This window comes from Papilio machaon, chromosome 17 (genome assembly GCF_912999745.1).
Source record: "Papilio machaon chromosome 17, ilPapMach1.1, whole genome shotgun sequence".
NCBI classification, from domain to species: domain Eukaryota; kingdom Metazoa; phylum Arthropoda; class Insecta; order Lepidoptera; family Papilionidae; genus Papilio; species Papilio machaon.
Genome location: NC_060002.1, coordinates 4,612,924 through 4,640,910, shown reverse-complemented (window position 1 = coordinate 4,640,910; position 27,987 = coordinate 4,612,924). Strand labels below are relative to the sequence as shown.

Here is a 27,987-nt window from a genome sequence, read left to right as displayed (position 1 = left end):
AAGTAGAAACAACAAAAAATTAACTGTGTTTTGTATGCGTTTTTTCGATTATTTCCCGCCGCTTGAAAATAAAATTCTGAATTATAAATGAAAAATAGTTAGTTTATCGTAAATACATATTGATTATTTCCAGTTTTTAAGAAAACTACAATATGGGAGTAAGTAAGCTTAAGTCCAAAATGTAACCAGGAACACAAATATGGAAATTAAGATTCTAAATTTCCCATTTTTGTATTGTGTATTACTATCACGTAGCTCCTAATAAATACTATTTAATGTTATAAATGTTCTTCAGAAAAAATCAAGTTCATCAACCATCAAAAGTAAAGAAAAGAGACAGGCAAGGAAATTGGAACAACGTCGAATTGCAGATGGAATGAGTAATGTAACTTCAGCAAACAAACTGACTGACCTAGCAGCTTTATGTCGGGAACTGTTGGTATACCGTAATAAAGACATGGAAGTGGATATGTATATACAAAGAGTAACTGAACTTGACAAGAATGTGCTGGAATGGGCGATCAATTTAACAGAAAGAAATATGAGAAAACTGTAAGTTTTTATATGTAATTCAAAAGTTACGTTACCATAATTTCATACAAAATGATTTGCTTGTGTTAATTATATGAATTGTACATATTAGAAAAGCAAGTTTTGTTTTTATTTATTTTGAAGAAGCTAGTTTTAAATCTGGTTAGTTTTCCAAATGGTCAAGGAGTCATAGCAAAACACTTGTGATCCAATTAGAAAAATGTACAATGCCCACCCACAAAATATGCAGAGATTACAACCATTATTTCCATTAAGCAAACATATTCTTTAAAAATACAATTGACATTAATTTATTCTTTAATATTTCTTTGTAAGTACACTCCTATGATATGATTTGAAAACTTAATTTTGTATATTTTATTCAAACCAACTATGGCTCTAAATATAGATCAATCAATTAATTTCAGGTATGAAACATGTGCTTGGGGCTGGAATCCCGAACGCAAAGTTGAGGAAATGACTGATGACTCTGCATGGTACCTGATCGCAAAACAAAAAGACAAGCTGCTGGCTTTCTCACACTTCAGATTTGACATGGATTTTGGCGAACCCGTCTTATATTGGTAAGTATAAATATATTTATTAACCAATTATTATTAGTACAGGAAAGATATCAGGAGTATCAGGTAGGATCATATTCAACCACTGCCTTATTCAATTAAAAAAAAAACAATAAACCTTCTCATCCTTTGCAATGATTTAAAGTAAATGAATTAGGTGACAATTTAATGATAATTATTGCAATAAAACTTTATTTGATCACACAATACTATTATGATGTTTACCATTTAAAGTTCACCTTGGCATACTTTTCATAAAGAACAATATATTATTACAACAAGAAAGCTGATTGGAAAGTCTGCAGATCTTATCCGCAAATACAAAAACAAATCTAGTAAATATCTTACACATTTATTATTTACATTTAAATATATAACAATGAGGCTACTAACACATTGACTTATTCTTAATTACCTTTAAACTTATATAACCAAATTAAGCAATGTAATAAACTTCTATTCCTTCTGAACAGCCTGTTTTCAAATACAAGCTTTTCTTTAGGCCACCATCGAATACATCTTGTACAAAGGTATCGAAACATTAAGTGTAGAATGAACACTGTCAGTAGTGTGGTAGCTACGCTAATTGCTATTATATCTAATAATAAATATTGTATAAGTGACAACTCTTGGGCGGGTGACCGCATGTGAGTGGCACCCTGGTGTCTCAAGACATATTCAATCCAGTAAACAGCAGTTTCCAGAGGTGGCTGTAACCTGTCCAGGAACTTAGCCCTTAATTTCATAGCATTCTGCTTATATCTGAAATAAAAAAACATAAATTTATAAGCATTTATTCTGATGCTATTGTTAGATGTTATCATTCTGGATAGTATCAGCCCTACAAAGAGACTTCATATGTTAATATCCTTACTATACTATCTACAACTTGCGTAAATCCTTACTATGATGTTCATCATCATCATCATCATCATCTCCCTGATCTCGTCCCACTTACGTAGGGTCGGTGCACCAGGTTTGGTGCATTATAAATGCGAACGTAACTCTGTCCGTCTCGCTTTCACGACAAAACTATTGCGGTACCACGACTCGCTTATAGAGGTCGTCGGTCGGGACCGAACAGTGACTCTCGCGCATAGAGGTTTCTCGCTTATCCTGGTTCGACTGTATACAGAATAAGAAGTTGATTTGGAGGACGAAAACCTGTTGAGCTGGTCTTAATAAAAGACAAAATTTTATTTGTAATACCAATGCATATTGAGACAGTAGTCCGAAATTTTTGTCAGTAGGTCTCAAAAGCAGAAATTGTCTGCTGTACAGAGTCGTAAATTGCACTAAAGGTGGCCTTTAATGTAGATTTAAGAAAATGCACTCTCAAATTCAGCTTCAAACAAAATTTTAATTTAAAACAGTATCGCATGCGTCATTTGTCTGCACACTTCGTTTATATTGCTAATTAAGATTTGATTTTTTATCAACAGAAAAAAATATTTTCTACGGGCATTCTTTTATTCAATGTCAATTAGGTTATCTTTCAGTAGTAACCTCTGTCTCTATACATTTTTTTAAAAACATGATAATAGGTGCAATAGACTATGGCCATGCGCTTGTGCTGTGATTGGGTACTTTAGGAGAACTACTATGAGGCTATCAGTAATTTCCGTGTCACTTAGACTTTATACATAATAACCTAAAGTTTGGTTATTGTGAAATATTTTTGTAAAAATCTATCTTCTAGGTATTTTTTTCGAGTCCCCCAATCGCACGGGCGTTTTTTTAAGGCGCGTAAAATATGTTCATACGGCAGCGCTTTTAAATCGCGACGCTTTTTATAGCGCAGTGTTGCATTTTGAGCACTGGGGCGAAGGAAACAAGAGTGATTTTAAAGCGTTCATCGCTCGAGAGCCGTTAACGACGAGTTTTAATGCCGGCGTTAAAAAATCGCTCGTGCGAATGAGGACTCCATACTAGTCAAGCCTGGCGAAGGATATATAAGGAATATCGATATGTAAATATGGGCTCTTCAATAGTACATACAATTTTGTACAATGCCCTATTTAAAATCAAAAATGACAACGCATTCCTTGGTACTTACACTGGATTCTTTATCAAGTCTTGTAGCGCTTCCCTCCAGCTTTCTTTGCTGGAATCCTTGAGTGTGAGCGTGAGTGCGACGCCGCGGTCTCGCATGGCGCGGCCGTTGAGCGCCTGGTCCGCATACAGGGGCACGGTTAGCATGGGGACACCGCACGCTACCGCCTCCTGTGTCCCTAGTAGACCACCGTGAGATACGAACAACTTGGTGTTTGGGTGACCTAAGAGAATAAATGCAATATAAATATGTACAATTGAAAATATCTAAACTCAGAGGCCATTTTGAAAACAAATTCATAAATAAGCAACATTGGTCTTAACAACAACTGTGGACCCAGTACGAATATTTGCGACAAGCGCCTTCGTATCGCCATCGTCAATTATGTCAAAATTAATGTAAGATTTTTAGTGAACTTTACGCCCAATAGAGGCGCTGCACAAATTTTAATACAAATTTTGTCGATGTATATAGGTTGGCGATTGTCACAAATATTCGTGCTAGGTCCACTGTTCGTGGTTTTATTACAAACTAAGTATGTATAATATATCTAGCCGTGCCTGCAACTTCGTTCATGTGAAATATTGTGTTCTGGTAGCATTTTTAATTATTTAGGCTGATCATTAAACTTTCATCCCCTATTCCCTATTGTCGTTTTACAAACTCGTGGGTAAAACTTTAACAAACCTTGAATGTCATATTTATTTATATCAAATTAACAGCCTAAAAAATAAGTTTCACTCTTCTAGCTGTAAAAATAGCAATACGTTCATACAACTTTCCATCCCCACTTTCAACTATTTTTTTTTGCATTAAAATGTCCTTTCTTAGGCTCTAGTCCATCTGTTTACCAAATTTCAATTAAATCGGTTCAATCGGAAAATGCGACAGATAGACAGAGCTACTTTCGGATTTTTTATAATATTAGTAAGGATTATTTAATACATATTTGAATCTTACATAATGTTTTGTACTGCGGTATCCAGTCCATTGTATAAACGTTGTCTGGTACGGTGATATTTCTTGCCAACATTCTTCTATTCATTTTCACCAGCACCGTCTGAGGTAGTTCTGACAACACTTCGAATATTTGCTCCAATTTCTTTTTGGGTATGGTCTCTATTCTTGACATAGATCCAAAACTCCAGTATACCACGCCACGATACGATTTGTCCATAATGGTCTTCAGTTCCTACAATATAACATGAAGTTCATAAAAAAATTAAACAAGCATACGGCTTTTACTACTTTGTAAAAATGGAGGGATTACTAGCTATAGAATAGTACTGGGCTAGTTCAGGTATTGTACACGTAGGATTTAAGATGTAAAAAGGCGGATTACAATGTGAAAGTATGGATGTTTGATTTTTTATTTCATATATTAAATATAGGGAAATTTAAGATAGGCCAAACTATAGGAGTGCAAAATTCTTGATAACCAGTACGATAGTACAATTCGGATGTAACGGTATAATTTATACTACATTATCAAGACGCAATGGGCCTAGGGTCGGGGGTCGACGCGATAGTCGGATTCCCTTCTGCGTTATGTTTTATGTGGGTTAATAGTTATTTAGCAGAATAGATTGTTGCTAATGAAAGTTTCGAGTAAACAATGACGTCTTTATACTTTTCCACGTAGTTTAAAGGCTCAAACGTATGCTTTTTTTACATCATTCTTTCTTTTATTCTATTTTAGAGTACTAACTAAAATAACATATCTCTTGTTATCGTATAATGTTCAAATCCTTCAGACAAGTAAAAAGAGAGTAGTTTCTCAATGTGCTAACTTTTCGATTTTCATCATTTTATCTGCATCGCTAAAGGCATGAGTATCGCCGATAACCCTTAAATACCAAGTCAGTAATCTATTAAATATTTCACCTTCGTCGACCTTCTGTATTTTCTTCATCTCTTTCCTTGTTCATAGTAGCTTCACATCACTAGTATTTTAATTGGCTTTAATATAAAACAAATGTTATGATTACATACATTCTTATTACATTTTAACGTAATGAATGAATTAATGCTTTATGGATTATCTATTGCCTTACCTAGTACTACTGGTAGCCAATTCTCTAATATATTTGCGCACTGAATCTAAATCTAGTACACCTACCTAAGTACACTGTGTTCTTACTGTTATTAATTTTCCTCTTACCCTGGGCATTGTCTGTGAGTCGTCCAAATGCAGTCCACCCACTTCTACTAGCGCAGGCACCAATGGTCGCACTTCGTTTATGCTGAAATGGCTATTCGACAGTACTAGACTGTAGTTCTTGGCCAATTCTTCCAGCTTGGGTCCTGGTCCAAAGAGACGATCTGCTATGAGCTGTAACGATATCTTTTATTATTATATCTGTGGCTGATATTAAAGATTAAAAATATAAATATAACAAGTACATTACCTGTGATGGCATTTGTGATTTGTACTGGTACAAAAACTTCGACCATAGCACCGCTAAAGTGTTTATAAGTCTTTCCCATAACGACATTTGCTGTCCGTAACTCATCATGTAAGCCGGCACATAAGCTGTTGCTTCTGGATTGCCAAGTTGTTCGTTCACCCATGGTAGTGGTACGCTCGATAGTACCCCGACTATTGGAGCTTGGAATCTTCTGCCGAATGGTAAAAAGCACTCGCTTCCAAATACTTCCACGATAACTAGATCAAAACTGAGCGTAGAATTCACCAGGGCTTTAACTGCGGGTAGTTGAGAAACTGTCTCGCAAGCGTGGACACATTCCTTCATTATCTGCTCTAAGTTTCTGATAAAGTGCGGTTTTAAAGTGTTATGTTGTCTTGTCAAATTGTTGGTAATTTCCGGGATCGTACCGGCCAGACTTATTTCTTCTACGTTCGGTGGTGGATTTTTCTGGAACAATTAGGTACTTAAAATAAATTAATATTACAGGAAAATTTTTAACAACTTTGGCGGTATTTTTCAGTTAGCAAAAGTTAAGTGTTTGTGATAATAAAACAGTGGTAGGCAGAGAGTGTTGTTTGGGAGCGCGTGCCGTGCGCGATAAAAGCGCAGACGCGGGTCGGAGGTTGCGGTATCATGTAAGCCACACATGCTGCGCCGCTTGCTGTATTACTAACGTTATATCACACTTATCGCGCCACACAACATCGTTTCATTGTCTTAAACGTGCAACTAATGACATCATTGAACAGGATTTGATTTATCATTTAATACACGCTCTTTGATGATAAGAGTTCAATGATTTTTTCACTGTGTTTGATTCTGATGTGAAAAAGAAATATCAAACCATCCGGCGAAAAGAGTTACGTCTCTTATGGTATATCGCCATCTACACTTTATATTACTCAACTCAGTGACAAAATAATCTATTATAGTTATAGGTGGTCGATTTTAATAGATCACATTTGACACTTTATCAAAACGTAACCGTAAACGTAACCTTGTAACGGCGGGCATAAAATAATATTTATTTTTTAAAAGTTTGAACGGCACATTTGATTACCATTTTTATTCGATTACATATTTATTGTAAGCAGTTTGTTGTTTTTAAGCAGTTCAACCCACTATGAAACTAAAATTGGCCTAACTTTATGTTAAACGATGTTGTAGCATTTTAAAAGTGGAAATGTCCATTTTTCGGCCACCTCATAACCTGATGCTTCAAAAATAAGTTTATTTTTATGCATTTTTCGTATAACGCTATTAACACTTTTATATAATATATAAAAAAGGTCATTTTATCCATTAGTGGTATGCTATATAAACAGTTTTATAATCTGTTGTGAATGACATCTATTTATCAAAAACCAAAGTTGTTCTACTCTATTGGTAAAGCGGGTTATTGCATTTTTAATTAAAAACAAATTAAAAAAGATCAAAGAAGTTAATGATTAATATTATGCAATCCTTTTCGTTTGTTTGCTTAATAGAAAGTCTTTTGTAAGAAAGATTAAGGGAAAAGACATGGGATGGAAAGATAATAGAGTCTATGTTACTTCAACTATCAGACGAAACATAGAAGTAGACTTCTTCTTTTGCACTTTTTGGAGTCGTGGTAATCTTCGATTGAACTAGGCCAGTTATGTAGCGGCTGTTCCCATAATACTAAATGTGAACAGCTGCTGGGTTGGAATTACCTAGGTGTAAACGCGGCTTAATAACATTACGATCACCTATTTAACATATAAGACACTTGGTAAATAATACTTATATGGCGTGAGTAAACAATGTTGACGCGTTCAATGCCACTACGATTTTAACGCATTAAAGAGAACACGTATAGGGATACAGTGGCACTGAACGTGTTAAGATTAGTGAAAATATTTATGTCACGGAATTGGAAAACCAGTGGTAAAAAGCTTTGCTAAACGTTTTTTTACTCCGAGTATACCGGCGTTCGTATATTAGACAATTAATTGTATTAATTATGTTTACGTCGTTATCCAACGAGAGCAATGACCCGATATTCTAAACTAATAACCTATGATAATAGGCGCGAAGCGTGTGAAACAATTCGTACACATACTACGTAATCATTAATTCAAAGTACAAATTAAATTGCTTTAATTGAGCTGTTATTTATGTCATCGTGTACAGCAGTGTTACTGCCAACTCACTGCCAGCTTCAAATCTCAATACATATATCTTCCTATCTGAGGAATAAAGTAACTTTACGTTTAGGATGAAACAAAATTCCTCTAGTATTTTTCTACAGAATTGAATTTTATCACCCGACTGGTTGATAACATTTTACGGTTTTTTTTTATATATCATAAGGTGGCAAATCAACAAGCGGCCACTTGAGCTCACCGAAACCGCGAAGCGCCCGCTGCCGATAGACATCCGCAATTGCAGATTCGCTGGCTACCTTCAATCGACGGAGGAAGTGACTCACAAAAAGAGGATATTTACCTTACCCTCCTCCGTCAAATCCACCCTTCCCATTCCTCCCTTATAGGAAAAGGGTGAGAAGGGAAAGGGGACAAAAATGATGCATACAGAAACGTGGAATTGCTTCCACTTCACGCCGGTCTTCTGTGTGGGTACTATTGTGGCCTCTGATAACCTAAACGATTGTACTGATTTTCAGTCAGTCAAGTTGATTGTTTTTTATTAATTACCTGATTGGACGTAAAGATTGATCGATGAAATTGCAAATGCGGATCAAATAAATCTTACCGCGATTTTTATATCAGCTATGCAACTGAGGGATGAGTCTTTAAATCTGCGCTTTCGCGGTTAAATATTAGGTCCTTACATATGAAATTGGCGTTTTGTATGGGAGGAACAAAAAGTCGAATATTTTTTAATATAATATATTTAATTAATCGAAGTATGAACCATTATTTTCTATGCACTTTTGCCATATCATAGGTAGTTCATTGATCCCTTTACTAAAAAAACCAGTCGGACGGGAATCAATAAAATCTTTGAAGGCGATTTGGACTGCCCCATCGGAGTTGAATTTTTTCCCTTGCAAGAAGTTATCCAAATTTCGAAAAAAATGGTAATCTGTTGGAGCAAGGTCCGGGGAGTACGGAGGATGTCTTAGACTTTCCAATTGAAGCTCTTCTAATTTAGTAGCCGTCTGTTGCGCAGTGTGTGGTCTAGCGTTGTCGTGAAGCAGCAGTGGCGTGGAGCGATTGACCAGCCTAGGTTGTTTAGGCGCTAGCTTTTCCATCATGGTTTGCAATTGCTGACAATAGACATCAGCCGTAATAGTCTGGCCAGATTTGAGAAAACTGTAATGAACAATACCGGCACTAGTCCACCAAACGCTTACAAGTAACTTTTTTGGGGTTAAACGTTTTTGGGGTGGGGTTTGGCCAGGATCCAAACATTGCGCTGAGCGCTTCCGATTATCGTAAAGAACCCATTTTTCATCACAGGTAATGATTCGGTTTAAAATACCTTCATTATTGTGCCGGTTTAGTAATGTAACGCAACAGTCGACGCGCGTTTGCCGGTTTGCTTCAGTCAATTCGTGAGGTACCCACCTTTCAAGCTTTTTAACCTTCCCAATTTGCTTCAAGTGAATTAAAACAGTTTTATCACTAACATCGCAGCCTGCAGCTAACTCGGACGTGGTTTGCGATGGATCCGCTTCCACAATAGCCTTCAACTCTTCATTATCAACTTGAGTCTCAGGCCGTCTACGGGGCTTGTTCTGCAGATCGAAATTTCCAGAACGAAAACGTTGGAACCAAAAACGAACTGTGTTTTCTTTTGCAACACGACCGCCATACACATCATTCACCCTTCGAGTCGTTTCCGCAGCACTAGTGCCACGGCGGAACTCGTACTCGTAAATAATGCGATATTTTAAGTTTTCCATTTTGTAAAATGAGTGACGCAAACAGAAAAAACAGAAGAAAAAAAACAAATGAATGACGGTCATCGAACCACAAATACATGAGTCTATAGCTGTACAAATTTGAATTAGGAATTCCTTACCAAAGAGGAGAAATTCGTGATTAAAGTGGCCAGTACGAAAAACGCCAATTTCATATGTAAGGACCTAATATTTTTTTAATCAGTATTTTGCTTTACGTTCTACAAGATAGACGGTTCGACCACCCTCGTTATCGAAACCACACGAACTTGCGCATTATATCTGTCCTTAGACTGACCGGTGTCGATTGATCGTAGCGCACACACGAATTCATGCAATGAAGTCGGATCGTTTGATAAGCGGCTTTTTTAATTAATATATGTTACTGAAAATGATAGTTCATGAGTTATATAACCACCATGTAGCATTATCTTGATTGACACGAATCAACGTTTGGTTCCGTCACAGCGCAATTAGTATTATCTAATACTCGGAAAAACAATTTTCTGAGATTAATCGTTATTCGCTGTCAGACCGAAATATTTTATGAAGAAAGTTAACACAACACGCTCAGTCTCACCTCACCGACATATTCGCGCAATTTACTTTTTAATATTTCATAAATATTTCTCACAAATTATACGATATCACAAAGATGTACTTGATTTTTTTTTTCGAGGAGTTGCTATGGTAGTTATTAATAAAATTTCCTGTAGGTGACATCACGACCGGCTAAGTATAAATAACTATTACAGTCGAAGCTTTATGAAGATAAATAAGGCCTAATTTTAGTCCTCTTTCGGACTAAAATTAGGCCTTACATATAGGTCCTCATGGAAGTGGATTTTGCGGAAGAGAGTACGCATAGGTAGGAGAAATATCCTCTTTCTGTGCGTCCCGTTCTCCGTTGATTAAAGGTAGGCAGCGCATCTGCATTTTCGGTCTATGGGCAACGGTCGGCTCGCTATTAAGGCGAATCCAGGTGGTCTGCTCGTTGGCCACCTTTTAATATAAAAAAAGGATATAATAACAATAAGGAGAAGGAATTTCTGTGATCTAGCTGTATTATTAAGGCTTACGCGTATGTTATTATTTAGGAAATTTCGTACGTGGTAGGTACCGTTTCAAGTGACGGCTTATACACATAAAAATAACGTGATATTTGATATAATGGCATCAAAACGTATAATAACTTTCAAACTAACTAAAAATTCTGCACTTTTCCGATGTTATTGAATTGCTATATCACTTGTTTTTATTAACAGCTTATTACTTCTTTATACACTATGCGTTGATTAAAAGAGTTCATAATTTAGTTTACGTGCATTGCACTACACCTTTAATCTGTATAGTTTATCATATTATACATTATCACTCTCCACATCTACATAGTATTTTGTAACATGTCCCGGGATAGAAACCTATCACTGACATAGCTTTGATACTATATATATGTATACCGTTTGCTGGCTATACGCCGTCATATTATCTTAGGGTCTATTTAGGTGGCGACCAAATGGTGATTCCTGACTTGACCTGAAGGTTGATTAGATGGGAGTGGCTTATAAAAGTACTTCCACATCGGTATAATAATATTCAATTGAATTATTTCGGGTAAGGAAATTTCTTCACAGTCGCTTCGTATGAAGGAAATCAGGAATATTGAACATATTATAATATAGAGTATGTGCTTGTAAGAAAAATTGTGTAGATATGAAATCAATACATACCATGGGGAAGTGTGTCAGAACAGTGATGTGGTGTTGTCGTTTGGCGAGAGCTTCTATGAGGCGGCCGTACATTGCGTAGTGGCTTCTAGTGTTGGTGGGCAGCACGGCCAGTAGGCGAGCAGCGTGCGCCGCCGCGCAGAGCACCACCATCAGCCAGAGCGACCGCGCCTGCATCTCACTGCCGTCTGCCGCGATTTGCACTCGCGCCGGCCGAGCCCGCAGCACCCGCGTGCACCTTAGACTGATAACGGATGACGTTTTCCAACAAATGCCACGTACCAAACTGCATGTCACACCATCTAACCTTTACCTATCTCTCAACAAGACTTTCAGGCGACAGTGCCATATTTTATATTTCTCTACCATACAAGTTTGATCGGTAGTGCAAGTTCATCATCTTGTGTCTAAGTTAAAAGAATTTTGATGACTTTGTGTTTGGTATTCAACTAGATGTTTCTAATGTTAATAATTAATATGAATTGAAATTACATATGTGGATTAGATATAATCTATTAGTGTATATCGATTTATTGTAAGTACAAATTTTTTGTCGTATAATTTTGAAACATATGTCCGAATCTTACAAAAGTATTTGATACGATAATTTAACATAATTTAAATCCGGGACAACTTTTGCACCTTTAACAAATTGTAACCCAAAGACAATCATTATTAACAGCCAACTCGCCTTATATCACATACTACTTTTATTAGAAGCAGTTTTTATATATATTTTTTATTACGTATGGTAAATACAAGTACAATATATGTATATACAATCGAAAGTGAATTTGTGTTAAATAATGTATATAACTATGTAACGTGAAGTCGAATAAGCACAAACATATGCTTGTTTAAGCTTCATAAAAATAAAGCAAGAAATGTGTAATTCGTGTGCATAACTGCTACTTAAAAAACTGAAAGCATTTGAACAGCACAGGCTATTTTTTTAATATCAAATTTTTTAGCAAGCAAGCAAGTTTATATAGTTTATAGCACAAGCTCATTTCATCCCAATTCAACGCGTAAAAATTCATCGAACAGTAGAAAATCAAATTCCATACATGGCGGCCATTACGCTATTTCATTTTTTCAGTTAGTAGTTTTTTATAGTTATACGAGAAAAATTGTTTTACCGAAAATATTTTAGACTTTAAGGGCCTTACCATAAAAAACTTAGACATTGTTTCAAATACATTTTAGCTTAAATATACGTCAACCCTTTTATAGCCCCGGCGCGGTTTAATGCGATCTTTACCAATAAATAATTAAGTACTTATACCGAAAGCATTGTGGTGATTCATATTTATGGTGAAACATAACACCACGTTGTCGCAAATAATATCAATCGGTGGTCAAAAGGTTAAAACACGTCTTTAACTAAACAGCGTTTAACGGTATTTTTTGAATTAATACAGTATAAGTTTTAACGTAAAATGTGCAGTTTGTCTGTTGTCGAAATAATTCTGGTTTGGATTGAAACGAACTATAGTTCATGAACTTACATTATCACACTTTATTGTTTTGTGAATTGGTAAAACGCTATCGGTTGCTATGAAGTCAAGTTGCTTTAATTATTAAATGAAATATTATTAATTAACTACCTAAAACGTTCAAATTTGGAACATTTATCCAGTAAAAAAAAATTACCAGACAAAACCAGATTGACAGGCTGATATATAACAACGTACACGACACGACAGAGCAACTGCTGGAATCGCATTCATAACGCGTCGCTTTTGCAATTACTCAAGTTTTCTTATCTGGAAGATGTTTTTATTTTTAAACACATAATATTAAAAAATATTTTTAATTCAATTGCTTACTTTAGTAATTCATTTCTAAGTTTTCCTTAAAGTTCTGAATTAAACTTTACCACGCTGTTTTTTTTTTGTATGAAAATATGTATGAACGTTGCCCATAGAAACCCGCAATTTCAGATGCGTTGCCTACCTCTTATCGACGGAGGAGGCGACGCAAACAATTTTTTCAAAACAATTTTCTCCTCCATCAAATCCAATTTCCGCCCTTTCTTTATAAGAAAGGGTGGCAAGGTAAAGAGGAGTAACGGTTGGGGTAATTTCTTCCACTTCAAGCCAGTCCTCTTTCTAGTCGTGGTATTGCACCGGGCGAGCCGATCATTTGTTGAAATTTGTAATAACGTCTACTAAATAAATATATAAAGAAATATCTAGAATGTAATATAGTATTGTGTGGTACTGATTGCTCATTAATTACATAAATTGTTGGTGGATGTTTACGCACTGTTTACATTCACTCATTAATCTAGAATTATTAACAAGAACTTGATTAGAACTAAGGTTCTTGCTTGTGATATAACTGTTTATTATCATCATTCTTAATAATATTTATTCCACTTCATTACCAAGAATATTCATGTTGTTTACTTGCACTAGAACTAAAGAGACCTTTAATAAGTGTTTTTCCCCGTCCAATGTTACTATGGAAAAAACAAAAAGACGAAAACTTATTTAAGTTAACAATTTTAATTAATAATAGTAGGTAAGTATATTTAGAAACATATAGTGTTCTCAATATCAAATAACTCAGACTGAGTGCGGTTATTTGTTTAATAAAACTTAAAAATGTAGTGTAAGATTTGCCTCTTGGAAGTTCACTTTAACAAAACGGGATCTCTTCACATACTAATAATTATCCAATTGATTTAACCAATAGATTCATTTGTTTCAGTTACGAAGTGCAGGTTGAGGCGGATGGTCGTCGGCGCGGGCTGGGCCAGCGTGTACTCAAGGTGTTGGAGAAGCTGGCACACGCGACGCGCATGCGCTGCGTTCGGCTCACTGCGCTCACACACAATCCATCAGCATCTGCGTTCTTTAGAGCTTGCGGGTTCGTTGGATATTAATATTATCGTCATATGCTTGATGTGCAACCTTCAAAAACGTTAGACCTCTAAGGAGAGGCTCTGATGCTTCTTTATAAACATTGGTCTCATCAGGCACTATTATTCTTTTGCAATTTATTATGCTGTCGATATTTCTAAACTCTTAGCAATGGATAAAACAACTCTTATTGTGTTTTCTTCCTTTAAAGTTTGCTAGTCCTCGTCATTTCTGATGTCTGTGATCTTAAATATATTCAATTTTAAGTTGATAATGCACATTTATTTTAGTTATATTTCTTCAGGTACACTCTAGATGAGACGAGTCCTTCCATAGAAGAGGCGACGCATTATGAAATACTCAGCAAAGCGACCGTGCAACATGAAGGAGGGACAGATCATCCGATCGCTTCCTAGTACTTAATTTAATTAAGCAGAATTAAAATAAGATCACAAGGAACATAGCAATAATTGCACATTCGGATTCTTAATTAATTAAGAAACGGCTTAACTCACGTTTGATCGTCCGGTGACGGCACCGACTAGTTTCGAACCCATCGGGGGTCCATCTTCAGTGCGAGACGCGACGCGACCGCGAAGTCTTCGGATTAAACACTCGTCCTGAAGATGGACCCCCGATGGGTTCGAAACTAGTCGGTGCCGTCACCGGACGATCAAACGTGAGTTAAGCCGTTTCTTAATTAATTAATTATGATGTCTCACGAAAGTTTAAACAATTTAATTCATTCAGATTCTATTTATTTGAATAGAGCAAATGTTAAGATCGTATAAGCTTTTATTATACATCCACCTTTATAGTCAATAATGGCCGTAGAATAATTAGTTCTCCTATAGGTTTTAAAAATAGAGCCTCTAAATAGAACCTCCAAGACATGATAAAAGAATAAATCCTATTTTCAAATGTAGATGGCCAAATTGTAGTAACTTTGTACTTAAAATTGATTTAAAATCTGTTTTTTTTTTTGTTTACGCCCGTAAACATTTTACTTATTTGGGTAAAACAACATCACAAATACAATTAAAAATAGATAAATACAATTTAACTCCACTGTGACATCACCACAAATCAGAAATACATTTGAAATCTTGAAAATAATAATACAGTCAAAACCGTTTATGGCGACATCGTTTAGAACAACATACCGGTTAAATTGACCAAAATCTAAGGTCCTGGCTGAATGTTATATACATATCTTTCCTATTAATACCTGTCACCGGTTGTTACAACTATCGGTTTTTACGACTCAATATGAGTAGTCCCTTCGATGTCGTTATAACAGATTTTGACTGTATTACATTAAAATGAATCTAAAAAATAAGTAAAATGATTTAAAAATAAACTTTTTGAGTTAAAATCACATGGTTTCATTTTTGTTCAGATTTTTTTTTCACGACGTGGATCTGATAGTATTTGTTAAAATAAAAAAAGAAACATTCTAAAGTTTATAAAATTTTAATAAAATAAATATTCAATAGTTTCAAGTACTAAAGTGTAAATTCTCCATATCTCTATGTACAATTAATAAAGTAATGTTATATAGAAAAAAATATTTCACGACCACAATGTGTTCAGAATTTGAAAATTTGTTCAGTTTGTATATCCGTGTTTGTTCCGGTTAATGTCCGAAACGGGTACACTGATTTTGGCAGGGCTTTTACTGGAAGGTAGTTACTGTAAGTAACTTATACATTTTTTTATTCCGCACCGCAATGTCGCAGGCAACTGCTAGTTATAAATAACTACGTTTCTATATCTAATGGACTATCACACCTATCTCTTGACTCGTCATCAGCTTGTACAGAGCCAGAGGGTCGCAAATGTATTGCTATTGAAGTATGTTGGAACATAGTATTCGAATGTTGGTCTAATTCCTGGGACATTTGTGATACACTTTGTTGCAAATCTGCGCGAGGAATCCATGGTCCAGGCAGCAGGACATTTGACTGTGTAGAAGTCGGTGGTAGTGTTACATCTTGTGGTGGGGTAATATTCGTGCATTTCTCTCTTCTTTCTCTCGCTCGACGGTTTTGGAACCAAATTTTTATCTGAAAGAAATGTTTCTATAAGTAATACTGATACTCTAATAAGTCTGTACGTCTACGTACTTCACTCATATTGCATTTCGATAGATAAAGATAAAAGATAATCAAATCGACAAGTTTATCATCTATTTTCAAACCTCCAATAATGATTTAAACCATACGTTGTTGTTATAATGTGATCATATTGTTCACTTTAATTTTATCATCTCACGGGCACAAAAACCATAAAATGGGATTGTTTTCTTTCTTTAAAAATATATATACATATATTTACTCTATCATCTCGTAACTGCAGTGCTGCAGCGAGTGCCCGCAGTGCGGGAGGCGCGAGATAGGGTGCGCGGGTGTAGGCGGCCTCCAGCGCCGCCGCCTGCGCCGCGGTGAACGGCACCCGCGCGTGCCGCCCCGACCGCCGCACGCGAAACGCAGAGCTCACAGACCCTAACACAAACACCATGCTTAAAGTAGATCCTAAGTCTTATTAGTAATTATGGCGAAGGAGTTTGATAGCAAGACAAATTTCCTTGTACCCATTATCCCCTTTTCGATCGAATTTGTTAATACTTTAAACTACTATATTTATTGACCTTAAGCTAAAACTTAGACTTGCTGCTTAATGTGTTCGGTACCATTCAATAAGAAGGTTTTTGTTACGTATTAAATTAATTGTGATGTACGCCTTGTTAAATAAACTTAGCAATTTTACGGACAAACAAGAATTTTTGCTACATAACATAATACACTAGAAGAATGTACGTTCGTAATGAATCTTAGAGTTTAAACATAGTCATGTTGAAGAAATTATATTTGTCTCTGAAACGTATCCCTTACTTGGTAATCGCGGTGGTCGGTATCTCGTACAGACCAACCAGCTCGGTGTAGCCACATCCTCGTCAGCCGAAGCATCCTCGCCTAAAATCCTTTTAATACTAAAATCCGAATTGCTCTTAGATTCCGAATGACATGACGAATCCATAACGTTCCCTTATACCCGACAAGATACGTTTAAGCCAGATTCACCACCATACGCCACCTTTAAAGGGTATGTATTACAAAAGAAGGCGGGACTAACTTAAACCCCGCCTAATTAAACCCCCATAAGATGTAACGACCCTTTAATCCATAGATGTTATCACATACCACAATCATTGGGGGCACGCACCAATGATTTTTTAAATATTGTGACGCCGGCTCATTCATACGTACTTCTGATATAAAAAAAAAGAAATGGATACTGTTTGTACACAAAAGGATGTTATTAGTTTAAGGGCATGTGGGAAAATTAATTTGTAATACGCATTGTGTTACCATTGTTCATAATATTATGTAAACTGATATGTTGCGAAAATAAATTGCTACTCTATTTGATATCGTTGATGTTGGATATAAACTGTGGCGAAAAAAGATTAAGTAATTTATTGAAAGGTTACAAAAAAGATACATCTTTGATTGAAATTTAAAAGATAAAAGAATATGATGACTCGGCCATATAAAAAATACTTTTACGTTTCGATTCATAAGTTAAGTTTCAATAGAATGTGGCAACATTATTTTGAATTATTTTTTTAAGTTTATGATAGAAATAATAATTGTTACAGCAGTAGCAATTGCCACTTGTGAATTGCATGCTCGTACGTTTTATTGCTGTAAAAAACGAAGACCGATATGTAATTTTTTTAATGATCCTGTATAACTATTTCAACTTACAGTATCTTTCATCATAATTCTACATCAATCTGTTATTTTGCAATGTGGAAATAATTCGCTTCTGCAACCCATGTTAACCACTTATCGTCCACCTTTCAGATGTCACTGGCAGATAATATAATCACTGTGTACGCAATCTTCAAGTGCCACATTATTTTATTGTTATACATCTGACCACAATGGCAACAACTTTACAAAGGAGACAAAATGGCCGTGTATTCAACGATGACTAATGTAACAGAAGCACTTGAAATATATTTAAATTTACTTGCAGCTGTCCTATTAATAACTTATTTAGAAATAAAGTAATAATAATAGTTTTTTAAAGTTTATTTAACAGTTTGTAACTCTTTATAGCATATAGGTTTTTTACAGCTGATTTGTCAAAAAAAGAAACTCGCAAGCAACCTCTTCATTTTCTGCAGATCAATCACAACACAAGAATTGCTTCAGATGTCTTAATTACAGTAATAATAACCGCTACGACTTAGGGTCCTTCATGAAGCGAGCGTTTCACCATCTCAAAGACCAGCAACGCATCTGCGATTCCTCTGGTATTGCAGGTGTCAGTGGGCGTCGATGAACACCTTGGTGTTCCCGCTGCACGTTTGCCCCCTTCTCTTATAAAAAAAAAATAACATCGAAATATTGACATGTCTAAAGGCTTTCCCGGGAAAGTTCTGGTTAGTAGTGTATTTGTTTAATACAATTACCTGAATTTAAATACCTATTTACTTACATTATTATATTAATAAATTGGCTATATATAGGATTAGAATGGAGTTAGAGGTCGATAGGTGATCAAGTTGATTGTAAACTAGTCGGCATTGAGAAGTGACGTAAGGGTAAATACAAAGTTAGTCTTTTTACTAATTTTGAAGCAGTGTAAAAAGTAAACACTTGAATTTTGGACTTAAATATAATATTTCTGCTTAAATGGATAATATTATAAGCAATCAGTTAACGGAAAGAAGCGAGTCGTGGATAACGGTATCCCGCGGTCCTTGTGAAATAATACTGTCACCATGATCTAGTTAATTTTAAAGATAATTCTTTTTTAATTTTTATTCCATCATAACTTTTGATATAACGATTGGTTTATTCAAACTACCGTCTGGAGAAACTTTTTTCTTGCAATCTTCATAAGAAGTAATAACAATGAATGTTTAAAAATCTATAACTTCGTTCCATTTTTTAAGTAATTGCTGTGACTTACTTTACTATGTTTACTCATGCCACTGTCGAAAATAATAGATTCAAATACATCTAATTAAAAATTCAAAATGTGAATTCAATAAAACAATTCTATTTTTATAAATTTTACAAATTTTGTCACACAAAATTATAAATTAATACGTAAATCACCATGTAAACAGGACTATCCTACTTAAAGTGAGGTGTTCCGAGCATCAATTCAAGCCTGCACAAAGCTGTTGCGTCGACGAGATGGCAGTGCGCCGGCATTACGCTCTCATTGTGTTTACAATCGCACTTCATTTAACTCGAATACAGGCAGGAAAAGTAACATCAAATAGAACTTTTGTTGTTAATTTTCAACACAGTGACAATACTTCAACAATGTCTATTCCGGAATCATTTGTGCTGTCTGGAGGTGATTTGATGCCACGAATCGGTTTCGGAACTTGGCAGGTGAGTTTTTTTTATGACCTTTAGATGTTTATGTAAAAATCATAATATCATATTATGTAGAACAATCTTCATGTTATCGTGCACTTGTTTTACAATTTAAGAACTATTTTAAAAGCTACTTTGTAAATAATGCTCACAAATAAAAATAAATTTGTACAGTAGCAATGTTTGATAATTTGTGCTCATACAAAACAATTTAATGCGAATGAACTCGTGAGAAATGGAATTGTTGATGCGTAACACATTTAAAGGAAACAGTTGCCGACTACTATTAGCATTAATTAAAAAGTATGTTGTGAATTTAAATAAAAACTTATTTTTTCCCTGTTATAATTGACGATGGTTTTTGTTCTAGTTCCAACTGTACGCAATCGTTACTTTCCTCATTTTCTATATACTTTTCGGAATGTTTCCTATTTAACTTCGGACATTCGGTTTTCTTTAATTTGATGTAACGTTTGAAACAGCTCTTTATCACGTCCCATTTAGATTTGTGAAGTCTGGTTGAGGAGTCAGCGATAAAGATAGGTCGGCTACATGTCTCCGCATGGTATATTTGTTCGGAACAATGAGACCAACCATCACTGCAATAAGAATACGACTCCTCACAATTTTCATTCGACGACAGACCCCTTGAAGTTGACGCATGACAATTTGCACTATCGTTAGAGCATTTCTCTTCAACAACACTATCACTACAATACATTTCTGACGAAGTCATCAGAAAGGGAAGTATTCATGTACAGTAACTGTATAAATTTTACATACATTATACACAAACATATATACGAAAAATATTAAAAGACAGATTGAGACTGACATTAGCTTTGTCAATCCATCATCGGTGACGCAAAGCGTAATTAAAAGATCATAAAAACTCGATAGAAAAATGTCTTCTCTATGGGCAAGTGATAAATGCAAAATTAATTAATCCAAAGATTTTATCTTTCAAGATGTCTTAAGTACTCATAAATAATACATATCTTACTAAAATTATAAATGCAGAAGTTGGATGGATGAAGATGGATGGATGTTTGTTGGAAAGATCTCCGGAACGGCTCAACGGATCTTGATGAAATTTGACATAGATGTGGAACAAAATCTGGAAGAATATATAAGCTACTTATTATGTTGTTTTTAATTCCGCGAGGGCGGAGTGGCAGGCGACAGCTTATCTAATATATAAAATTCTCGTGTCTCAGTTTTCGTCACCGTACTCCTCCGAACCGGCTTGACCGATTCTCATGAAATTTTGTGAGCATATTCAGTAGGTCTGAGAATCGGCCAACATCTATTTTTCATAAACCCCCCCCCCTCCCAGTTTTTAACTGCGCGCGGACGGAGTCGCGGGTGACAGCTAGTTATATTATAAAATGGAACTGGAAGGTTACGTTTGCCCTTTCTGATACCTGACTGGGGTATTAAAAGGCTATACTACATTCGCTAACAAAGATCTCGTCTAAATATTTAAATATTCGCAATAGGAGAGGATCTCACATATCGTTTGAAAATTGATATTTTAGTCATACAATGACACTTATCATACATTGATGATAAAGTAAGCCAAACGGTTGCCAAAATGCAGTTAAGATTATCAGAAATTAACATTTCCTTCCAATAACAGTACCCATGAAACATATTGGTGTCTCTGTTTTTCCAAAGAGAATGTGAAGGATGAATGCAAGTTTCACTACAATCAAAACCCACAGTTCGATTAACAAGGACAGACACGTATTTAGCATTGAATACAGTAGTCCGGTAGACTTTCAATTTACACCCCAATTAAATTGTTACGTTTCCTCTACCGCTTAAAAAACAATTGAATGAATAACGTTTTGTAAGTAATCCACAAAAAACGTAACTCCTAACAATTTTATGACTATATATATATAGACTATGATTTATTTCGTTTCTTTTTATTGTATCCAATATATTCAATAAATTATTTTGCACTGTTAAGCAATGAAGAATAAGATGCAAGATTCACCAAGTTTCTAGTATCATGACAAGCTAAAAATTAACTCATCACGTTAATCGAAGTTACTGTGCTAACATAAGGTTTTGTTTTTGCATCTAGTACGAGTAAGCAATGTAAAACCACTACGCATTTTTTTAGGTACTTTGCAAACATTATAATAACGTGACTTGCAAAATTATTCCTGTAATTGATTTCTACTGTCGATCAAAAAATTTTGATTGTATGTAAAATTCATGCCGAATTATATTAGTGAAGCATTTTGAATTACAGATTACTTACATTTTGAATTTAAATTTAATCAAGAAATGTTTTAATTGTCATTCTGTACCACAAATAATTAAATTTAGAGTAACACTTTTTAGATGAGGGAACTAGAAGTCTTAGACTGGGCCGAGGTAGCGCGGGATCGCGAAAGTTCTCGAGACTTATTGTCGGAGGCCAAGGCTCACTTTGTATTGATAGTCGATTATTTGGGACCACAACTATAAACTGTGTATGTAATGATTGATTAATTAATTTTGTAGGCATCAAGTGATGTACTCGAGCCCGCAGTGGCAGCGGCTCTCGAAGCTGGTTACCGCCATTTTGATTCTGCGCGTGTCTACGAAAACGAGGCCGCGCTCGGTAGAGCTCTCAACCGCTGGATCGGCAATGACCCGAACAAGAGGAAGGAACTATTTGTCGTCACCAAACTACCACCAGGAGGTAAGTTAACAGACTTACTGTTAATTATAAGATATATATAAATTTTGCAAATAGGTTCTGTTCAGAACGCTTGAGCCTTCTTCATTAAAGTAAAATTTCCTTTAATAATATCAACAAACCTATGCTAAAAGTTGTTTCACGACAAAAGTCGAACTTATATTCTATATTTCTACGCTAATATAAAGAGAAAAGATTTGTATTTTTGTTTGCAACGAATAAATAACCAATAAATTATTACTGAGTAACATCTAACTGTTATTATAAATGCGAAAGTTTAGATGGATGTTTGTTACAAGCTATCTCCGGAACGGCTCAACGGATCTCGATGAAATTTGACCAGATGTAGAACATAGTCTGCAAGAACACAAAGGCTACTTATTATGTTTTTTTTTTAATTCCGCGTGGACGGAATCGCGGGTAATACCTAATGTTTCTAAAATTTAATATCTATACGTATGCATCTCCTAATCATGTATTTTCAGGTAACAGACCGGACTTAGTGGCGGAGTACTTTAATGCTTCGATGCGTGACCTCGGTCTAGACTACCTCGATCTGTACCTCTTGCACACGCCCTTCGCATTTGAACACGTCCCTGGCGATCTGCATCCTATGAACCCCGATGGAACCATCAGAGCGGATCTCACTACAGACCTCATCGGTGTTTGGAAGGTATCACTTTTTATATTTTTTATTAATAAAAGACAAGACAAACGTCTTTCCGTATTTTATACACTCAATACCAGGGAACCTTAAAAATGTCGCCAAAACACGCCACGCGAGTAGATTAAACTATATATTTATAATTATAATTTGTCGAGCAATAGATATTCCTCCTAGTTCTAAGCTACCTCCCTAACAATTTTCAGCTAAATCAGTTCGACCGATCTTCATAAATAGTGTAACTAACACGACTTTCTTTTATATATAATATATATAGATAGATATCTTAACATCATTGCTCCTTGTCCATAGATAATAACCATTAACTTCATGCGTATTATGAACAAACTAAAAAATATATTTATACTTCTTGCATTTCATCTAATGTCAATTTGACACGATCAAAATTACGTGAAATAAAGAAATCCAAAATGTGCAAACGAAATTCTTGTTTATACTAACATTTTCGAATAGACTTTTATAGACTTTTCGAAATTTAAATGATGGGCGTATCTTTTCCCCACTATGGCGCCGGTGAAATGACCACAGAATATGTTTTAAATCAATTTAAAAACGACTCGGTGTACAAAGAATGCTGCTATCCAATAAAAGAAATAAAGCAAAAACCTCACCAAAGAAAAGATAATATTTTGAAGGTCTTCAATAACGAACAAATAATCAAAAATATGAAAGATAAGAAACTAGATAATCATTTCTCATGGACAAAGGTATATCGTTCGCCAATTCCTTCCCGGCAAGTGGATGAGCCGCAAAACGGAATCGATTCGATTTGCGAAAGCCTTATTTCGAAACAATCGAATAAAGCGAGTAAAACATTAGAGGACACTCAGCCTCAGTTATTTGAAACGCAAACTTCGATCACTTCTATAGTAAATACAACTACAATTAGTCAATCGGTATCCAGTAAAAAAAATCTATTTAATAAACTGTCAGCTAAAGTACTATGCCCATGTTGTACTGGAGGCGATGACGGAATAGAAAATGCGCGGGAATTATACGACCGTCATAACCCGACAAATTCTTACGAAACAATCGATTTATCAAAACCTAGCGATTACAATGATGAAGGTTCAATAAAGATGGATACATCTCGTATAAGTACTGAAAATCTTCACAAGGAACGTATCAGCGACAAGCGAAAATGTAAAAACTATCAAAAAGTCTTTAAAGCTATCGTTACTAATACCTATAGAAATTTAATTTGCTTATTTCATTCAAAATAAAGTAACCGGAATCGACATGTTATCACGATCGTTGAAATCTAAAGTTAACAAACGATAATTCAAATTATATTTTAAAAAAAAAATAGTTACCAGAATCATTGTCAGTACTTTTAATATGTACTTATTATTAAATAAGTGACTTACTAAAAATATTTTATTTCAACACCTATTGCGGGTAGATATAGTGACGGTATTGATTAACCTTAGTAGTGCTTAGAAAAACCTTTATAGTACTTTCAACATAGTTACGAGCGAGAAATAACTAGATCAGTTTCTTTATCGCCTACACTTGCTGGACTTGGACTTATCCTTTAGTTCAAAGCTTTATTTTTCTTTTTAGAATATTTTTTTTTCTAGACTGTCCCTAATGATTGGGAGGAAAATAAGAAAAAATATTTCAGGGATATTCTCGTTTTAAAATTTTCGTTGATTATTTTATTAAAAATGATTAAGATTATGGGTTATTCAATCGATGGTATGATGATAGTAAATTAATTTTAAGCTCTTGTTTTTCTGAATCATCATTTTTCAAATAAATTTCACCTGGACCGCATATTTTATTCACCGGTCGATGTCCAGTACATACAGTCTCTGAATTTTGGGACTGAGCTTGAATATTTAAAGGTGTTTCTTTTCCTCGAATCCTACTGTAAATACTGGATATTGTATCTGTAGATGTATGACTAAATCTCTCTGGAACGTGAAGAACTAAAATATGATTTTTCTTTGTCTTGTTTGTTAGTTTCGTTTTCGACTGCTTGAATCTGCGGATTACATTATATAGGAAGACGTGGATGGTGTTGGGTTGTTTAGCCTGATGCCGCCGACGCCATTCCACGTCGAACATACTGTCAACCGAAGACATTTGTGACATGGATCTCGTCAGCATGTGCGAGATGATCTCCATGCTACAGTTTGAGTTTAGACTGTACTGACATCCGAAGTCGATTGAATTAATCTTAACAGGAAATCCTGTTGCAATTGTACGACACTTCATTCTTTCATTGTTCTTTATTATAGACTTATCTTGAACATTTTTTTTACTGTCAACATTTTTTGATTTGAAAACATTCTTCGTAAGAATTTTCTTTTTCGCTTTTTTAAAAAATCTTCTAAGTTTCAAAGGAAATTCTGTGGTATTCTGATCTTTCTTACGCATCGGAGCAAACAATTTTTCTGCACCAATGATCGAGATCCGAAGTTTAAAACGTTTTGACGTCACTTTTGTTTCTCCGGGATCTTTTAATGAATTTTCTTTAGTACTACTACTTTCTTTTATCATAAAATTTCTGGAATGCATTTTATTGATTAGCTTAAGTTATTTGTTACGTGATATTTCGTAACATGTTTCAAGCTACTCTTCTAGTATCCGGATAATTTAACGTAATCCACATCTTTATTCTTTGGTTAGGTTTCATTGTGACTTATATTATAACTAGTATTAACTTCTACGTCGTCCGATACAATCGCAGTAAAAGATATTTCTAAAAGAATCCAATGCTTTTATAACTTTATTGGACCATCGTGATCTTTGAATTTGTAGATGCTTCCTCAGTTGTGGAGATTTTAACATATTGTAGCTAAGAGCTGAAAGTCATCCTGAATAATAAATTTATTTTATTTTTCTTTATAACGGCATTGTATTATGTTATTAAGTAGAATGATAAATATCTACATTTTTGATAACACAAACAATATGTTTGTCAACTTTACTGTCATCTGTCATGGGTGTGCTCATATTTCATAGTCTGGAAGATAGAGAATAATCCACTGATCTATATATAGAAGCATTGACATAATCTATGTCTATTGACCGACAAATATCTGACCCAGTGGGAATAAGCATAAGAATAAGTCAAACTAAATTATGATAGCTCACTAGCGCCCTCCTGTCAATGTCAAAAAAGTGTCAAGACCTTTTTTGTACTGTAGCTGTCAAGTCATATTTTTTATTTTATGCCCTTATAGGTTTTATATATAATCCGATAGAACTAACCGCGATAGCACTGCCTCTCTCATCGGGCAGATACTTATTTGAAAAAAAAAAACTAGTTTGAAATTCACAGATAGTAAAAAGCCACGCAACCTTCGCGTTGTCGTTGTAACTTGCCCTCATAGCGTGAGTTATCACTGCTGAAAGACTTATAACGACTACTATGAGTTTTATTACAAATGTTACGGTCAAGTGAACAATGAACTCGACACAACCCAACTACTCAGCTCGATATTATGTGCATGTACAATACAGTATTACTACGTTCTGCATACCAATAGGTACCTATTAGGTACAATGTGTGATTCATTATGGCGGCAACGTTGGTTGGTATTACATATTTAATGCGATGGCTGAATATCTTACCATCACATGTCATCATATTATAAACAATTCGTTTACCTAGGACAACAGATACGTAAAACATTTTAATTGCTGGCAATTAAAGCTGTAAACAAACTAGGGAGGTCTATGTCGAAGGACATCCTGATACGCAACTGGATGCGGAATACTAAAACTGTCCAAATATTGCTTATACAAATTCTATGTGTAAAGTATTCTTAGAAAATAAGTTGTAAATATTGTAAAGTGTAACTGTCAGTGAATAAAGGCTTTATCTATCTATCTATCTATCTAAAGCTCTTGCCAGAACATAAAGTACGAGTAGTACGAACCCGCTCAACTATCTGTAGTATGTATTTCGGTTTATATATTCGGTTATTCTATTATATTCCTATATCTTATTTTACTCGCTACATGGCGAATCTTTTATATACCATATCTTGCACCTTTTTGTCGTCTACTTCTTTATCCTTGCTTACTAAAAGGCGTCCATGGATCTTTTTAAATGTTGTGGATATTGATTGTTGGCAATTTATAATTTGCTTTGTAGGCGCTACTCAAGTTGAAGGATAGCGGTCGTGTGCGCCACGTGGGCGTGTCTAACGTGAACGAGGAGCAGCTGCAGCGACTGTGCGCGGTGGAGAAGCCGGCCTGTCTGCAGGTGGAGGTACACATGTTGTGTCAACAGAAGGCGCTCATTGCCGCGGCCAACAAGCTTGGTATACCTGTCGTGGCATACTCCCCACTCGGCTCTAAGGCCCTCGCGGATGCCTTAGCGGCAAAAACAGGGTAAGCGGAGTAGTATTGACCTATCACTTTTTATTTGCATGGCTTTTCTTAGGTAAAGTTAGCAATGTGATAATCTGTACATATCAGATTTCATTAAATTATCTTCCTAAATTTTTACTATAGATGTATTGTATTAATTTTGTCATTATTTTAAGGCGCGAATACCCCGACCTCTTAAAGTTACCAGCGGTGTTGAAAATTGCACAAGCTCACAATAAAACCCCGGCTCAAGTTCTACTCAGGCATCTGCTGCAGAGCGGCGTCGCTGCCATACCTAAGAGCACCCATCCAGAGAGAATCAAACAGGTGATTAGTCAATTTAAAAACAGCTTATTGTCGTACGTTTATATTGTTAGTTAGTAAATTAAAATGTTACTAATGTTATAAATGTGAATGTTTAGATCGATGAATGGATGGATGGATGTTTGTTACAAAATATCTTCGAATCAGCTCAACGGATTATAATGAAATTTGGCACAGTTGTAAAACATAATCTGGAAGAACACATAGGCTACTATGTTTATTGCGGACATACACTTACTGCGGCGCAGACAGAATCGCGGGCAACAGCTAGTCAATTTATACATTTAAAAATCTAATCTGCAATAAAAACTTTTTCAGAATATCTCTGTGTGGGATTTCGAACTGTCAGATGAGGAGATGTCAGAATTAGGCGCGCTCGACCGCGGCGAGAAGGGTCGGATATGTGACTTCTCTTTCTTTCCCGGTATCGAGAAGCATCCCGAATTTCCTTTCAAAAAATCTTAAAATCAAATTT

The 27,987-nt window shown here is 35.3% G+C and overlaps 4 protein-coding genes across 4 annotated transcripts; 2 read left to right on the top strand and 2 right to left on the bottom strand.

The window, feature by feature from the left end:
* The first annotated feature begins 18 nt into the window (after positions 1-18).
* On the top strand, positions 19-14,557 carry LOC106721691 (N-alpha-acetyltransferase 40). Its single transcript, XM_045681849.1, has 5 exons — positions 19-158; positions 296-552; positions 960-1,115; positions 13,926-14,084; positions 14,382-14,557. The coding sequence occupies exons 1-5, from the start codon at positions 153-155 to the stop codon at positions 14,491-14,493; spliced, it is 690 nt and encodes a 229-aa protein (XP_045537805.1). The 5' UTR covers positions 19-152; the 3' UTR covers positions 14,494-14,557.
* On the bottom strand, positions 1,505-11,427 carry LOC106721692 (UDP-glucosyltransferase 2). The gene is made up of 6 exons (XM_045681848.1): positions 11,214-11,427; positions 5,574-6,041; positions 5,327-5,497; positions 4,126-4,357; positions 3,169-3,388; positions 1,505-1,874 (listed from the first exon to the last, which is right to left on the bottom strand). The coding sequence occupies exons 1-6, from the start codon at positions 11,385-11,387 to the stop codon at positions 1,520-1,522; spliced, it is 1,620 nt and encodes a 539-aa protein (XP_045537804.1). The 5' UTR covers positions 11,388-11,427; the 3' UTR covers positions 1,505-1,519.
* Positions 14,558-15,837: 1,280 nt separating the features above from the next.
* Positions 15,838-17,532, bottom strand: LOC106721599 (homeobox protein engrailed-1-B). Its single transcript, XM_014516562.2, has 3 exons — positions 16,972-17,532; positions 16,415-16,581; positions 15,838-16,143 (listed from the first exon to the last, which is right to left on the bottom strand). The coding sequence occupies exons 1-3, from the start codon at positions 17,114-17,116 to the stop codon at positions 15,838-15,840; spliced, it is 618 nt and encodes a 205-aa protein (XP_014372048.2). The 5' UTR covers positions 17,117-17,532.
* Positions 17,533-19,251: 1,719 nt separating this feature from the next.
* On the top strand, positions 19,252-27,987 carry LOC106721698 (uncharacterized oxidoreductase MSMEG_2408/MSMEI_2347). The gene is made up of 6 exons (XM_014516731.2): positions 19,252-19,497; positions 22,000-22,180; positions 22,663-22,850; positions 26,971-27,209; positions 27,365-27,515; positions 27,831-27,987. Exons 1-6 carry the CDS (start codon positions 19,294-19,296, stop codon positions 27,975-27,977), a joined length of 1,110 nt encoding a protein of 369 aa, XP_014372217.2. The 5' UTR covers positions 19,252-19,293; the 3' UTR covers positions 27,978-27,987.

Bases quoted from the DNA above. Each gene is read 5' to 3' on its own strand.
- LOC106721691 (XM_045681849.1), top strand. The intron at 553-959 runs GTAAGTTTTTAT...AATTAATTTCAG, and splicing joins GAAAGAAATATGAGAAAACT to GTATGAAACATGTGCTTGGG. The intron at 1,116-13,925 runs GTAAGTATAAAT...CATTTGTTTCAG, and splicing joins GGCGAACCCGTCTTATATTG to TTACGAAGTGCAGGTTGAGG.
- LOC106721692 (XM_045681848.1), bottom strand. From the start codon at position 11,387: ATGCAGGCGCGGTCGCTCTGGCTGATGGTGGTGCTCTGCGCGGCGGCG. The intron at 6,042-11,213 runs GTATGTATTGAT...TAATTGTTCCAG, and splicing joins TTCTGACACACTTCCCCATG to AAAAATCCACCACCGAACGT. The intron at 1,875-3,168 runs GTAAGTACCAAG...TTTTTATTTCAG, and splicing joins GACTTGATAAAGAATCCAGT to ATATAAGCAGAATGCTATGA.
- LOC106721599 (XM_014516562.2), bottom strand. From the start codon at position 17,116: ATGGATTCGTCATGTCATTCGGAATCTAAGAGCAATTCGGATTTTAGT. The intron at 16,582-16,971 runs GTAAGGGATACG...TGTTTGTGTTAG, and splicing joins CCGACCACCGCGATTACCAA to GGTCTGTGAGCTCTGCGTTT. The intron at 16,144-16,414 runs GTAAATATATGT...CATTTCTTTCAG, and splicing joins TGCAGTTACGAGATGATAGA to ATAAAAATTTGGTTCCAAAA.
- LOC106721698 (XM_014516731.2), top strand. From the start codon at position 19,294: ATGGCAGTGCGCCGGCATTACGCTCTCATTGTGTTTACAATCGCACTT. The intron at 19,498-21,999 runs GTGAGTTTTTTT...TTAATTTTGTAG, and splicing joins TCGGTTTCGGAACTTGGCAG to GCATCAAGTGATGTACTCGA. The intron at 22,181-22,662 runs GTAAGTTAACAG...ATGTATTTTCAG, and splicing joins CACCAAACTACCACCAGGAG to GTAACAGACCGGACTTAGTG.